The 15,694-nt window shown below is 48.0% G+C and overlaps 1 protein-coding gene across 2 annotated transcripts in view; it reads right to left on the bottom strand.

Moving 5' to 3' along the window:
• LOC117050712 (kazrin-like) overlaps positions 1-15,694 on the bottom strand; it is a 194,076-nt gene that overhangs the window by 36,250 nt on the left and 142,132 nt on the right. For both annotated transcript variants that reach the window (XM_033156492.1, XM_033156491.1), the window contains exon 2: positions 4,365-4,556. In XM_033156492.1, the coding sequence (XP_033012383.1) occupies positions 4,365-4,556 (192 nt within the window). The remainder of the gene's footprint in view (positions 1-4,364; positions 4,557-15,694) is intronic.

The following is a 15,694-nucleotide window of genomic DNA, read 5'->3' as shown; positions in this document are numbered from 1 at the left end:
GGAAGGGAAGTCGACTATCAAGGGAATGTATATTGGAAAACGTTTGACCAATTGTATTTTATTTTTGGAAAATTTATAAGTAAATAAAAAAATATGGAATGTGTCCTTGAACTCTGACAATGCCTCTTTGGATGAACTCCCATGCAGAACTGGAATTTACATTCATGGCTCTGCCCATTTTTGCCTTTGCCCTTGCCCACCTTTGGACCCCTGGGCAGGTTCCCCAGCCCTGGCAATGGATCTCTAGGGTTTCAGGCAGGAGACATTCCCTTTTGCTTGCAAAAACAAAGCAAGATTCCAGTCCTCATGGTTCTGAATAAAGGGCTGATTTAAGGAGGAATGCAGGAAGCGGCCGTGTACCAAGACACACCTTTCGTCTATATAGCTCAGTATTACCTACACTGACTGGCAGCAGTTCTCCAGGATTTTAGGTAGGGATCCTTCCCAGTCCTACCTGGAGATGCAGGGGACTGAACCTGGGACCTTCCGCATGCGAGGTAGTTGCCCTGCCACTGGGCTACGGTCCTGCCCCATTATAGCTCAAGTCGGTAGAGCATGAGACTCTTAATCTCAGGGTCATGAGTTTGAGCCCCACGTTGGGCAAAAGATTCCTGCACTACAGGGGGTTGGACTAGATGGCCCTCAGGGCCCCAACTTTACAATTCTATGATCCTATCCTTCCAGAATTAGTCTAATCCCCCTTTTAACACCATCTAAATCATTGTGACCTGACCCAGAATCCCACCAGCTCCTGAGATGCATGTGACCCAGCCTATTTTGCATCTCGACATATAATTTTCACCCAAGCTGTCTGCACCAGGCAATTTCCTCCACTCTTTTTTTCCTTGCGTATGGAGAAGTGTTCATTTCCGCGGCACGAGAAAGGAGGGTGGTAGGCGGCTTATCATAGCATTTGCACTACAATAAACAGCCGATCAAAAAACCTTCCCTGGCAATGCATTTCCACGCATCTCAGAGGCGGCCCGATTAATCCCTGTTCTGCATTCAGGCTACGATAAGGTAAGCCCCTCTTCAGCAGATCGCTGGGATTTTAAGGGGCTCAAGGAAAGAGGCATCTCAGCAATTTTTGCAGGTATGGAAGCAGCGAACTGGAAGGGGGAAAAATTAATCAAAGGGAGCAGAGCACAGGAGTCTTCCCTCTCCAAATAAGAATTAACATCTGTTACTAAAATTGAGGTTGTTGCTGAGTCTGTGTAGAGAGCTGTGTAAAGCAAAGCACTATTGGAGCCCATCAAGCATAGCCAAACACACACCCACACTCAGCAGGAGAACAGTTCAGGTGGCCGTCAAGCTCTTGCTGCGCTCTGTTCGTGTGGCAACATGCAGATTCTCCTCAACTTAAGAACAACAACAACAAAAAGAGTCTGGCTGCTGCATCAGGCCATAGGCCCATCAAGTCCAGCACCCTGCTCTCAGAGTGGTCAGCTAGATGCCTGAGAGAAGTCTGTAAGCAGGACCCGAGTGCTAACAGCAGCTCTCCCCTCCTGCAGTTTTCAGAAGCATGGACTGCCCCCAACCACGGAGGGAAAACAGGGGCGATGTCAGAGACTGGGAAGATGAGGACGACTGGTGGAGACCAACTCCCCATCCTGACCCTTCCAGGGAAGAGGAAGACAGTATAGATTTACAACAGTGGATTGAGGGAAGTCACAGCTCAGAGGCAGATGAGGGGAAAAGTTGGGAAATCATGGGAGAGTCAGAGCAACGTGTTGTCATTAGAAAGCATCCCAGACCCTCCATCTCCCAGAACCCGGCGAGCCTTAAAAGTAGGAGAGCAAAGAGCTCAAAGACAGTAGCAGCACCCGTAGAGGAGGTGATGATGATGATGAATGAGGAAGTGGAGCTGGAGATTCACTGGGGAACCTTCATCTCCGAGCACCACAATCTGAATCCTTCTGATTCTCCCCTCTCCACGCCAGCTACAAGAAAGGAGATTCCGAATAAAACATCAGGGAGAACTTTCTGACAGGAAGAGCAGTTTGACAGCGGGGCAGACTCCCACCAAGAGGTGGTGGACTCTCCTTCCTTGGAGGTTTTCGAACGGAGGTTGGATGGCCATCTGTCATGGATGATCTAGCTGAGACTGCTGCATTGCAGGGGGTTAGACTGGATGACCCTCGGAGCCCCTTCCAACTCTACAATTCCATGATTCTATATGGTCCAACTATGGCGCAACGAGCTCAGTATTGTCCACACTGACCGGCAGAGACGCTCCCAGTTTTTGAGAGAGAGGTCAAATTTGGAGATGCCGGGGATGGAACCGGCAACTTTCTGTGCACAGAGTGGAGGAGGGACAGAACAGTCCATAGTTGAAAGCAGACTCACATTCTGAGAAATTAAGGCAGAATGAATACAGATAAGAATTTAACAAGTGGTGCCTTACCATACTGTGCATCTAACAAAAAAGAAAGAGAAGGTCATGTTCAACCTCCATCCAGCATCTACAGCTAAAAGAATCAGGGAGCAAGTGGCCTGGAAGCCTCTCCTCTATCTGAGACTAAAGAGCTGCTGCCAGTCGACCCTACTAAGTAGCCCCTAGATCAGGGGTCAGCAAACATTTACAGCAGGGGGCCGGTCCACTGTCCCACAGACCTTGTGGGGGGCCGGACTATATTTTGGAAAAAAATATGAACCAATTCCTATGCCCCACAAACAACCCAGAGATGCATTTTAAATAAAAGCACACATTCTACTCATGTAAAAACACCCTGATTCCAGGACCGTCTGTGCGCCGGATTTAGAAGGTGACTGGGCCGGATCCGGCCCCCGGGCCTTAGTTTGCCTACCCATGCTCTCTACAGGCCTTGGGAACTGCCTCCTTACCACTGAGTTTCATTGCATTTCTCCTCTGCTCTCGCTTTCTCCTGCTTGCTAAACAGACTGTGCTTTTATCATGTTTTGAGTCTAACGTCTTTTGATGGCATTTCTCCGCAACCTTTGGAAAGGTACCAGAAGAGAAGAACCAACATGTGGTATGTTGTGCAAGGGGAGGCAGCTTGGAGTTTATATTTAGAGTCTCTCGGTGCCCAGCATGAACCGCTGGAAGTCGCTTTCCTCTGCAGGTAATTTGGATAGATGGGAGCAATCAGGACTGGCGGTTTAGCGTAGCTATGAAATGCTGCATCCATGCTGAGCTTCTAGTACATTAGCAGAGAGAACCCCCCCTCCCTCTCCTTTTGCACCAGCAGGACTATGCAGAACTCTGCATATGAACACCAGAGTCCTTACTGGATCAGAGCATAAGGTCCATCTAGCCCACGGGTGCTTATGGGAAGCCCCTAATATGGGGGTCGCCCTGGGTACCATGATGCCCTTGAGAGACTCACGGAGTCTCTGAGCTGCCCCACGAGATAGTGAAGGTGGTTAGCTTCGCAGCCGTAGAAAAGGACATAGAGTTGAAGGAAGAGGTCGACAGAGATGAATTCTACTGGATCTGACCACACCAGGCAGGGATCTCTAAAAATACCTACCGGGGAGCACGATTCCCTTCCTTTGCAAAACTTCCAACAGTGAATGAATAGCGCCCCTCCCGGCCTCCCAGTTGTGCCAACAAAAAGATCCTGTGTGTATGTGTTTGAGGTCTGGAAGGTGTGTAAAGAAGGCTTATATGTTTGGAGACCAATTCTGCCCCCCCCATCCTCTGTAATGTTTCCCACGGTGAAGGGACAGGCTTCTCTCCACTGGTGAAAGAATCCCTTTTTGTGGGACATGGGAATAGAAGGATTTGGGGGGGGGGGTGCGGGCGGGAGAAGATTGGCTCTGGGCTTTGGGGGACGACTGAGCTGTTTTCCCATTTTGTAGCACCTTTACATAGTTCCCAGGTTGGATCAGCAACCTTTTGTCCTGGCTGGTGGCTTTCCATTCCCATTCTCTGTTTTGCCTTCACTGGCCTTGCCCTTACTTGCCAACACTCGGTCGCACCCAGCCAAGTTTTGCTCCGAGTCGACCCACTGAACTTTGTGGGCCTAAGCCAGCTGCGTCTGTTAATTTCAGTGGGCCTGCTCTGAGTAAGGATTAGAAAGCGGCTGCCATTTAACAACCCGGAGGTCGCCCATGTGGGCTTTATTTCATGACATCACATTAGAGGAGCATCAGTACATTATTGTGGCCGAGGGTGTGTGGAATCTGCAACACAGCCAGAGGGATGAAACAGGGCCCAAATGAGGCCGAGGGCCCAAACGTTACAGAACAGAAAAATTCAGAACTGTAGGGTGGGAAGGGAACAAGACGTGTGCTGCTCAAAGCTCACAAATGAGGCTTGGGCTTAGAGAGGCAGGACGAACAAGGCGAATGATGCACACTTCATGTCATGACAATCTACAGAAGGGAAGTTCAGGTCTTACCTTGGAGGGCTTCTTTGGCTCTAGCAAGCTCCTGCTCTTTCTGTGCCAGCTGGACCTTGAGCTCAGTGGCCGAGAGGATCTCCGTCGACTTGCCGCCGTGGGTCTCCTCCAGGTCTTTCGTTAGCATTTCCTTCATCTGCCGGAGCAAGTGAACCTCCTCTTGAAGCTGGGACACCTCTTCCCGGAGAAGCACTGCGAGGAAAAAGGAACACAATGTCAGGAAGCGAGGGGCTGGCCTTCTCCTTCGGCTCAGGAAGATCTCCGGGGAATCTTGAGGGTTAGCGTCGCAGGATCCCAAGTGCCTTTTCAGTTCTGCCGTTGCTGTTTTAAGGAACCACCGCCAACAGCACCAGCTCTGTGGTGCAATACAAAACACTGCAGAGATGAAGAAACCTGTGGCCTTTGAGAGGCTGCTCGACTACAAATCCCATAGGCCATGCCCATGGGATTTGGAGCTCAACAATGTCTGAGAGCATCAGGGTTCCCATCTGTGGAGCAGTGGTTAGAACAGTGCTTCCCAAACTTGGGTCTCCAGCTGTTTTTGGACTACAATTCCCATCATCTCTGACCACTGGTCTCGGTAGCTAGGGATGATGGGAGTTGTAGTCCCAAAACAGCTGGAGATCCAAATCTGGAAAACACTGGGTTAGAGTGTCAGACTAGGGCCTGGGGAACCTGGGTTCAAATCCCTACTCTGGGTGACCTTGAGCCAGTCACAAACTCCCAGCCTGACACAAGGTTGTTGTGAAGGGGAAATGGAGGTGGGCCACATACAAGGCTGTGAGCCCATTGGAGGGAACAGGATTAAAAATAAAACTGCCAATCTTTATACAGATCCATTGCGTGACCGCACTTGGGATGCATTCTGTACAGTTCTGGTTGCTGCATCCTCTGAAGGATATTGTCCAGGACAGGGCAAGCAATATTTCCAAGGTGTGCAGCTGGGATGGGCAGCGAGAATGAACTTGATCTCCCCTCCTCCTGAACAGGTTAGCACAACCGCCTTTAATCTGAATGAATGAACAGCCCCTCAACACCACAGTAGGGCCGATTTACTTTTATTATTTATGTATTTTAAAGCTGTGCTTCAGTTGGAAAAAGTCTCCCAGGGCAGTTTACATAGGAGCCAACTCCTGGGGGCTGAGGTCCACCCCCCCAATAAAATATTTGAAGGGGCTCCCCCCCCCGCAAGTTGATGGGCATTGCCATTCATATGGTGTGCGTGTGCTACACCATGTGATCACATCTGCAGGGCGGAGATTTTATTCAAGTTGACACCCTTGGCAGCTTCCGTAAGTTGGTTCCAGAAACACAACACATAAGGAAAGGAAGTTGGGGAGGATGAGGTCTGCAAAATATGGGCAGTATCTTTCTGCTGCGGGCAGGTCATTGGGTTGTGGCCTGAGCCACAATCTTCCTACCTGCCAAAACCCGTATTCCCCCCCCCCCATTCTAAACCCTTTATTCTAAGCCGAGCTTTTCACTACGTTCTCTGGCAACAAGACAGTGGGAGGGCACAGTTCTGGGAACAACAGCCTGCCCTTCCCAACGGGGACACAAAAGAATGAATAGAACCCGGGCGGTGCAAAAACAAGGTAATTTAGAAGCAATATGTAGAGGGGCGGGGGAAAGGGTGGTTGCTTCGAGCAGGGTTAATAATATGTTTTTTTTAAAATGCCAAGCTACATAACCTCAATACATGTGAGAGCCGGGCAGAGGAGGATGGCTGGGAAGTTTTTGGGCTGGGGGGGGGAGGGAGAGCCACACAAAAGGTTTCATCTTAATATATATATATATATATATATATATATATATTTGCAATCCTGATCTGGGACCAAAGGACAGCCCCACGCCAACCTTGGTAGGCGGGCAGAAAGAACAGAAGATTCTTTCTTTGTGCTTCCTTCTCCAGCTGGCACGGGAAACAGAGGACACCTGGTCAAATGTGCAAGGCGCTGGATATTCTGTGAGGGCATGCGACCAACACCAGCATCTCCCCAGGGAAATCTTTCTGGTCACCTCGACTCAAAAAAGGATGTCGTAGGCTTGGGAAAGTTTAAGTAAAAGGCACCAAATGAGCAAGGGGTATGGGGCAACTCCCTTGTGGGGAAATGTTTGGGACTTTTTAGTTTAGAGAAAAGGCAAGTAAAAGGGGACATGATAGAAGTTTATAATACTATACAGGGCATGGAGAAAGCAGACAGAGAAAAGCTCTTCTCTCTCATAAGATTTAGTAATGTATGGAAGTGAGAGCTGGACCATAAAGAAGACTGATTGCCGAAGAATTGATGCTTTTGAATTATGGTGCTGGAGGAGACTCTTGAGAGTCCCATGGACTGCAAAAAATCAAACTTACCATTCTTAAGGAAATTAGCCCTGAGTGCTCACTGGAAGGGCAGATCCTGAAGTTGAGGCTCCAGTACTTTGGCCACTCATGAGAAGAGAAGACTCCCTGGAAAAGACCCTGATGTTGTGGAAAAGATGGGAGGGCACAAGGAGAAGGGGACGACAGAGGATGAGATGGTGGACAGTGTTCTCGAAGCGACTGGCATGAGTTTGGCCAAACTGTGGGAGGCAGTGGAGGATAGGGGTGCTGGTGTGCTCTGGTCCATGGGGTCACAAGAGTCGGACACGACTGAACGACTGAACAACAACTCATAAGATTAGAACAGTAAGCTGCAGCTGCTGATGGGCAGCTATATAAATTTAATGCATGGTACAATACCACCACCTACCAAAGTGATACTGTTGTTGCTGAACATTTGAGTGCTGTCAGTATACCCCTTACTGTTGGCCACCAATTCCCTAATTTTCGTTTTGCTCTTCAACAGCCCTTTCCCTCACTTGCCCTCACTGCCGATTGTGAACAGGGAAGGCACAGAAGGAAAGTGAGCTTGGTGGCATGAAGTACAGCAGGCATAGGCAAACTCGGCCTCCAAACGTTTTTGGGACTACAACTCCATCATCCCTAGCTAATAGGACCAGTGTCAGGGATGATGGGAGTTGTAATCCCAAAACATCTGGAGGGCCGAGTTTGCCTATGCCTGAAGTACAGCATCAAAACACTGTGCATATATCCGCACTGAATATATATATTTAACTAGAGGTATGCAATTGTGTTTACAGTATATATATATATCCTGAAATATGATCACGCGGAAAACGAGGTGTGCAGTTTTAGCTCAGCCCTCACCCAACACAGCATGCGGCATCCAGCATTTCTTCCCCCAAGGCAGAGCGCTGCTTTTTTGAGGAGAAGCAAGAAAAGGCCTACATTCTCCCCAGGGACTTCCTGACATGCATCCCGCCCTCGTTCCAACCCGCATTCCACTTGGCAAGCTCTGCCAACCTTCCCAAACTGCGAGCCAAGAATTTGCTGAGGAAACGACTCTCCGGTTGTCAGCCAAGATACAGAATTCCCTTTTATCATGTGCAACAACCAGCAGAACATCAAAAACACGCCCCCCCCCCCCGTCATGGGCTAGAATTCATGAAACATCCACAGTCTCACATTCGCTCCACATCGACAGAGGCGGGGCTGGCGAAACGGCCCTCGAGATGCAGTTGAATTCTGAACTCCCATCAGCTCCAGCCCAGCATAGCCAATGCTGGGAGTTGTTATAGTCCAGGAGGAAAGGGTTACTAATTCTGCAGCAGGGTCCTGCTCTCCAGCACCCAGGAGCTGCTCAATCAGCATGAAGGAACTTAAGCCATGAGAAGCAGTCTTCTCATCCTTGTGCTGGTTGGAGCCCAATCAGAGTGAAAGGAGGCGAGGTCAGCCACTGAGGATTGGCTCCTAGGGTCACTCTGGAGAAGGTGTGTGGATGGAACACCGAGGAGGAAGAGTTCTTTGCTATTAGCATTAGTTCTTATGGATTTAATTTGTATACCACCCTTCATCCGAAGATGCCAGGGCGGATCACAACATAAAAATGGCAAAACTAGAACACAAAATACATAATAAAACAAAAAAACCACAAGGCTGCAGGTTCGATCCCCATAAGGGGCAGCTGCGTATTCCTGCATTGCAGGGGGTTGGGCTAGATGCCTCTTGGGGTCCCTCCCAACTCTATGATTCCAAGGAATGGGGATCCGCAGCTAAAGGCTTGGTGGCAAGGAACTGCCAGGCAGCCTACTGATGCACTTGGCACCCCCAACAATACAATGAGGCAGGGATGGCCTGCAATGCCACTTCCCCAGGTGTAAATAATTCCACGTCAGGTAAGCCATTTGCCCACTGTGTGGGTGCAAGCCAATAATTGGGGACCATTACTGGTTTTGCCTGGCTGAATAGCACCTTTGAACTGTGATAATAACAGTTGCCTGCCGAGTTGACCCATAGGTGCTGGTTTGAAGACTCTTGAGAGTCCCATGGACTGCAAGAAGATCAAACCTATCCATTCTTAAAGAAATCAGCCCTAAGTGCTCACTAGAAGGACAGATCCTGAAGTTGAGGCTCCAGTACTTTGGCCACCTCATGAGAAGAGAAGACTCCCTGGAAAAGACCCTGATGTTGGGAAAGATGGAGGGCACAAGGAGAAGGAGACGACAGAGGATGAGATGGTTGGACAGTGTTCTTGAAGCTACCAACATGAGTTTGGCCAAACTGTGAGAGGCAGTGAAGGATAGGTGTGCCTGGCGTGCTCTGGTCCATGGGGTCACGAAGAGTCAGACAACAACAACAATAACAGTTGCATGCCGAGGAGACCCATAGGTGCTGGTTTGAAGGAAAAGCAGGATCTAGTGGATAATATTAAAACCACTTTGCTGCTTCATGTTCCCAGGCCCTGTGTGAGCACCTCCCCCTGCCTACCTGTGTCTGTCTCCTCCTCACCTCCCTACCACCCTTGGCATCAAGTTGGTTTTATCCCAGAAAAATACTGGGCTTCCACTTCCCTTACAGTCATCAACATTTAACGACTGGCCCTTCCCCTTCCAAAGTTGGAGTGTTTGTGAAGATCCCAGGATATCACCACACAGACATGGCAAGCTGTGTTTACCAGTGGGGGAAGCAGCAGCTGGCTATCTCTTTAAGCTACTTAACAATGAAAGGCTGTGGGCGCACAAGTAATTTAGTCATACAGGAGACAAGGGAATGTGGTGCAGACACTGCTTAGGGTCAGTGACGCAACAAAAGTGGGAAAACCAAGCGCTTAAAACCTCAAGGATAAAATCGGACACCTGCCTGTTTTCCACTGCATCAGAGGGTTGTTTCCAAAACCAGTCCTACCCAGAGCACTTAAATTAATTTTAATGGGTCTACTCTGGGTAAAGCATAGTTGGCTACAACCCAGCATGTGGCCCCTGGCAATCGGTTCAAAGGCAGGTGCGTTTTTTTCTGGCTATGCCTTCGAGAGGGTGGCAGTGCGGGGTGGGCCCCCCTCTCCTGGCTCAGAGTGCCACTTTGGCACAGCTTTGCTTAGCATGTTTTCCCCGGCTGTAATTAGACAGTGGCGAGATTAAAGGATCTGCTTTCATTTGATGCCGAGGGGGAGGCCAGGTCAGAAGATGGATTAGAGATTTCATTTCTTCCAGTTTGCTGCCCCCCCCACTCTCTCACTTTTTATTATTATGATTCCAAGTCCTCAAGGGGGTTTATAGGGATGAGTTCTTAAAAGCCCACAGGGACTCCACGCCTGCTTAATAGGCACGTAAATCCCACTGATTTCAGAAGGTGCCTGAACAGTACCTAGAACTGCCAGCTGGAAGCAACAGGATATGCGCTTTGCTTTTAGGCTTTCATGGTGGTGGTATTGCAGATCTCTGGGCCTCTCTATCTAGTCCTGGAAAAACTCTGGAGCCACAACCCTTTTGCACCTTCCTTGTGCCTTTTAGCCAGTGGGAAGTGCCCTTGGACCCTGTTAACAACTATTGCATGTTGTTTGAGTATGGAAAGAAGCCTGCTGGACAAGGATAAAATTCACATTTTTTTCCTCTGGCCCCAAAATGCACCCCACTCCTGGGGGAGAGTCCCAGGGGCCATAAAGAGAGGACTGGGGGGCCATATTTTGACTCACAGTGTGTGTTTCCCCAATTGTAGCTTAGTAGTTCTAGAAAACAACTCTCCGGTGCTTTGAAACCTCATGATTTCAAAACCCGTTTTCGCCACCCTACCCCTCTTTTTCTTTTTGGCTGCGGAAATGCTGGGCCTGGTTCACAAAGAAGGTCTCCTGCAGAAGCTACGCTGAGAGGAACGATAGTTGGGAAAGTACCCCACGGCGAGGATACTTCCACCCTAGCATTTTGGCACCAGATCCATCGCCTTTTCCAATTCCCTCAGGCGGCATCTGTTAGACGGCATTCTCTGTGGCTTAGGAGTAAACCACATTGGTTACCCAAAAGCTTTCAACAGAGGGCATTACGATTTCAAGATATGGTGGAGTTCCCGTCACAGCAAATAACTTCTGCTGTTAAGGCTGAGCCGAGTGGTTTTGAGGGAACTTCTCTGAGCTGAAAGCCTGTTTGTCCTCCGTGACCTATACGCTGCCAGCTATTTGTCATCCTGGGGGCGGATGTGCTTTTTCCTGGTCATTCTGAGCACCGGAAGGAGGGCAGGAAGCAACGCTGAGTTGGTTACAACACAACCCAGCCAATGAGGTAGGGCTTCCCAGGTGATATCTGACGTCAAATCAAGAGTGAGTGTGGCGGCTCCTGCCCGCTCTTTGGTGACTTGTGGGTGGGTAAACATACATTGTGTGGGATGTGTGGCATGCAGCACCACAAGTAAGCTCTAGCAAGTGGGGCAAACCTCAAAGGGCAACCGTGAAACCTCCCGAATTCTTCCCAGTGCTGCATCCTGGAAACAGAGTGGCAATCTGTGGGTCACCATTTAGAATTGCACACTCAGGCTCAATTCCCCTCCCCAAAAAAGTGAGGGATGATGATTAAGGACTCAGCTATATTTTATATTTATATATTTTTTTAAAGTGTTTTATAACACTGTGACGCAGGTGGCGCTGTGGGTTAAACCACAGAGCCTAGGGCTTGCTGATCGGAAGGTCAGCGGTTCGAATCCCCGCGACAGGGTGAGCTCCCGCTGCTCGGTCCCAGCTCCTGCCCACGTAGCAGTTCGAAAGCACGTCAAAGTGCAAGTAGATAAATAGGTACCGCTCCGGCGGGAAGGTAAACGGCGTTTCCATGCACTGCTCTGGTTCGCCAGAAGCAGTTAGTCATGCTGGCCACATGACCTAGAAACTGTATGCCGGATCCCTTGGCCAATAAAGTGAGATGAGTGCCGCAACCCCAGAATCGTCCGCCACTGGACCTAATGGTCAGGGGTCCCTTTACCTTTAACACTGTGACAACATATTGCGCTGTAGAGTTCTGTTTTTGGGCAATATGATTTCCCTTTATGAGGTTTACAACACGTTTTCCTGAAACATTTTTTTTTTATGTGTCCAGATCCAGATTAAGTTATTCTAATATTACTTAAGTGTTTAGCCAACTCTTCCTCTCAGGAGTTCAGGTGTACCTAGTTCTCACCATCACCACATCCTTACTAAAACCCTGTGAGGTGGATCAGCTGAAACACAGGACTGAGCCTCTCTGCCTGGGATAATCTGACCATTCTGACCATTCTACAACACTGGCTCATGAAGGGCCCACTTCCAAAGTTAGAATCTTTTTTAAAAAAATGACACTGTATTATTATTTTTTAACAAAACCACTGCTCCCTGTGCACACAAACCCAGCACACTTGCTATAAATCCACACACTTGCATATTATTAATTGCTGCCCAGAGCCCCAACACCTCCCCCTCTTCCCCTAATATACGTGAATTTGATTTGAAACGAGCGACGCAGCTCTAGAGAATGAACAGTAGCTGCATTTTAAAGAATGCAGCACAGCCCAGCTTTCTGGCTCACAGGGCGGAGTGAAATGCCCCACGGCTGCAAGTGATTGTGGACTTAAAAGAATGAGAAATTAAAGGGTTGTGGAATACAAGAACTGTGGCGCTAAAATTAGATTTTTTTTCACTTCCCCTGGCTAAAGTATTCCCCAGGACCACATGCTAGAAGCTGAGCAGGAAGGCATTTGCTCTGCAGAAAATCTACACGGCCTTTCCCTGGCACTAACCCTGTAATTATGGTTGTCAATTGTGCGCAGACGTCTCTCAGCACTGAAAAACCCATTAAAAAAAAACTTAGGCCACAATCCTACTACACCTGAGCAGGGGGATGGCAAACAAAATAATCCACATGAAGAAATGTGGCTAAAAGCTGAGCGCAGGCAAACTACATCACTAAATAATTTGCCTCCAATCTCAGTCCTACAAATTTGCACATGTCTTTTGTGTTTGTATCACTTCATGCATGCGTTTCCCCGTAATGTGTTCAAATGTTTGTATACGATTCTCACGAACAGTAGCATTATTGTGGGCGCTTCCTCTCTTGACATGCATTTTTTTTTGTATGCATGTTGCCACTGGAGAACTGCATTGCAAAATTCAGAAAAGTGCCCCTTTTTCAAAATTATTTACAAAAACACATATTCTGCATCATACTCCCGCCAAGCAAATGAGCATTACAAGGGAACCCACATGTGTTTGTGGGATTACAAAGAAGTTCTTTCCCCTGAAATTTACTTAGTTTTTTTTAAAAAAATATATACCGTACTTTTCCATGTAGAAGACTAGGTTTTTTTTTTTTACTAAAAAATAATGTTAAAAGGGGGGGCAGTCTTATACACGGAGGCAATACCCCCTATTTTCTTAATTTTGAGTCCCCCAAAATAGGGGGCATCTTATACCCAGGGGTGTGTTATATACTATAGATAGATAGATAGATAGTGTAACTGGTCCTTTTTTTAAAAAGTGCAAGCAATCTCCATTCTCAGTGTTCTGTTTTCCCCATTGTAATCAATGGCTGAAGCCACGGTGCCCTGAGAGCGCAGATCTCACCCCTGCTTCTATCGGGTCGAGAAAGGTGGAACAATCAGCTGGAGGAAACCGCAATTAGGGTTTTAACTTCAGAAATCCAACAAGGAGGGCCTGGAGGTGGCAGTCCTCTCCTGCTTGTGGCTACCAGCACTTGGCATTCAGAGGAATACTTTACACAACTAACCCATTCCCTCGGTTCTGCACCGCTTCCTTATTGGCTACGTAGGTGGAACTCTTTTTCCGAAACGCACATTGAAGACATGAAATACTCCGCAGGAATGAAAGAGCTTGCAACAAAGGAAGGGCTCTCTAATTCGTGAAAAATTAACGAAGCAAGACGACACCTCAAATTTCATCCCTACCAGGTAATTCTAGACCCTGGATGTAATGACCCGCCCCTCCTATATGTATTACTTTAATTTTGGCAAGGGCCGTACCTCAGTGTCAGAGCATCTGCTATGCATGCACAAGATATCATATTCATTCCTGGACATATCTAGGTAGGGTTTGGAGAGACTCTTGCCTGAAACTTTGGAGAGCCACTGCAAGTCAGTGTAGGCAGCAATGAGCTAGATCAGGGCTTCCCAAACTTGGGTCTCCAGCTGTTTTTGGACCCCAACTCCCATCACCCCTAGCTTGAAGGAGCAGTGGTCAGGGATGATGGGAACTGTAGTCCAAAGAAACCCAAGTTTGGGAAACACTGAGCTAGATGAACCAAACTGCCTGACTCTGCAGAAGGCAGTTTCCTATGTTCCCATCTGCAAAAGAGACATTTATCTTCTCCCTCCTGCCCGAGTCCACACTTCGCAACCTGACATTCCAGCAAAACTCTTGGTGCTCAGCTCATGTCTCATCAGAGTTGGACGGACTCAAGAAAACAAGCAGATGAAATGCCCATGGGGAGGACGGCAGCACCGCGCCCCAAGATAAGCACAATCCTATATACACTTACGGAGGAATCCTAGAATTGTACAGTTGAAAGGGACCCCCGTGGGTCATCTCAATTAAAGCACCCATGACAGATGGCCATCCAATCTCTGCTTAAAAGTTTCCAAGGAAGGAGAGTCCACCACCTTCCGGGGGAGTCCGTTCCACTGCCAAACAACTCTTACCATCAGAAAGTTCTTCCTGATGTTTAGTCGGAATCTCCTTTCTTGTAACAGAGCAGGAGAAAACAAGCTTGCTCCATCTTCCATGTGACAGCCCTTGAGATAGTTAAAGGTGGCTATCATATCTCCTCTCAGTCTCTTCTTTACCTGGCTAAACATCCCCAGCTCCCTCAACTGTTCCTCATAAGGTTTGGTTCCCAGCTTGGTTGCCCTCCTCTGCAAATGTTTCAGCTTGTCAATATCCTTCTTAAATTGTGGCGCCCAGAACGGAACACACCACTCCAGGTGTGGTCTGACCAAGGAAGAATAGAGTGGTACTATCACTTCCCTTGATCTGGACACTGTGCTTCTGTTGATGCAGCCTAGTATAGCATTAGCCTCTCTCTCTCTCTCCTCTCCTCTCCTCTCTCTCTCTCTCTCTCTCTCTCTTTTGCAGCTGCATCACTGTTAAGCTTGTGATCTACTAAGACCCCTAGATCCTTCTCACATGTACTACTGGCAAGTCAGGTTTCCCCACCTCGGATCTCTATGGGATGTACTTCTGAGAAAACACACATAGGGATTGGGCTGCCATTCCGACTGAGTGATGGATCTGGACTCAGAGCTGCCCAACCCAAGCCCTTTGTCCTAATCCCCTTTAAAATAAAACAAATTTCTATAAACATTTGTCAGTCCTCCTTTCTCATGCATAACATAAACTTGGGGCCCTTTTAAGATTTTTTTTTAAAAAAAAGTTTTCAGAAAATAAGGGCTGTCGGGTTACCCGAACTTTTTCGAGGCTGCTTCTATTTTTGTCTTTTTAACAGCCGCAGAGATTTGATCACCTCTTTGAAGTTCTGTGGACCAAAGACTGAAAACTGAACTGATTAAATTTTAACAAGATGTAAGCACAAACAGACCTTTCCAGCCTGCATTTCAGCCAAAAACTACAAGCCTGGAAGCCAGAAAGACGTTCACTGCACAGAGGCAGATTTATAGGTATGTGCAGAATTAGGCTCCTCTGCGGCCAAAGTTTCCCCAAAAGTTATTTTGATATACATCATTAACTGAGAGGATCCCTATGAAACATGATTACAAAGAATGAATCGCCATGGCTGAATTCTAATATTTCATTTCACTGCATTCTTTGCATTCTTCATTTCTCCTGCTCCCCATTTAAAATCAACGGAGGCTGGTCCCTTAAGGTGGGAATCACCAACCCAGCACCTGAGAAGGTCTTCACTGGCCTCTGAACAGGAGCATGAGAGCCTGAGCTTTCAGAGTTTCTTGAAGCAAGGTTTTGGGCTAGATGACCCATTGAGTCCCTTCCAACTTTACAATTTTATGCTTCTATCATGCACAG

Source organism: Lacerta agilis, chromosome 8 (assembly GCF_009819535.1).
Source record: "Lacerta agilis isolate rLacAgi1 chromosome 8, rLacAgi1.pri, whole genome shotgun sequence".
NCBI classification, from domain to species: Eukaryota; Metazoa; Chordata; class Lepidosauria; order Squamata; family Lacertidae; genus Lacerta; species Lacerta agilis.
This window is presented reverse-complemented; position numbering and strand designations above follow the sequence as displayed.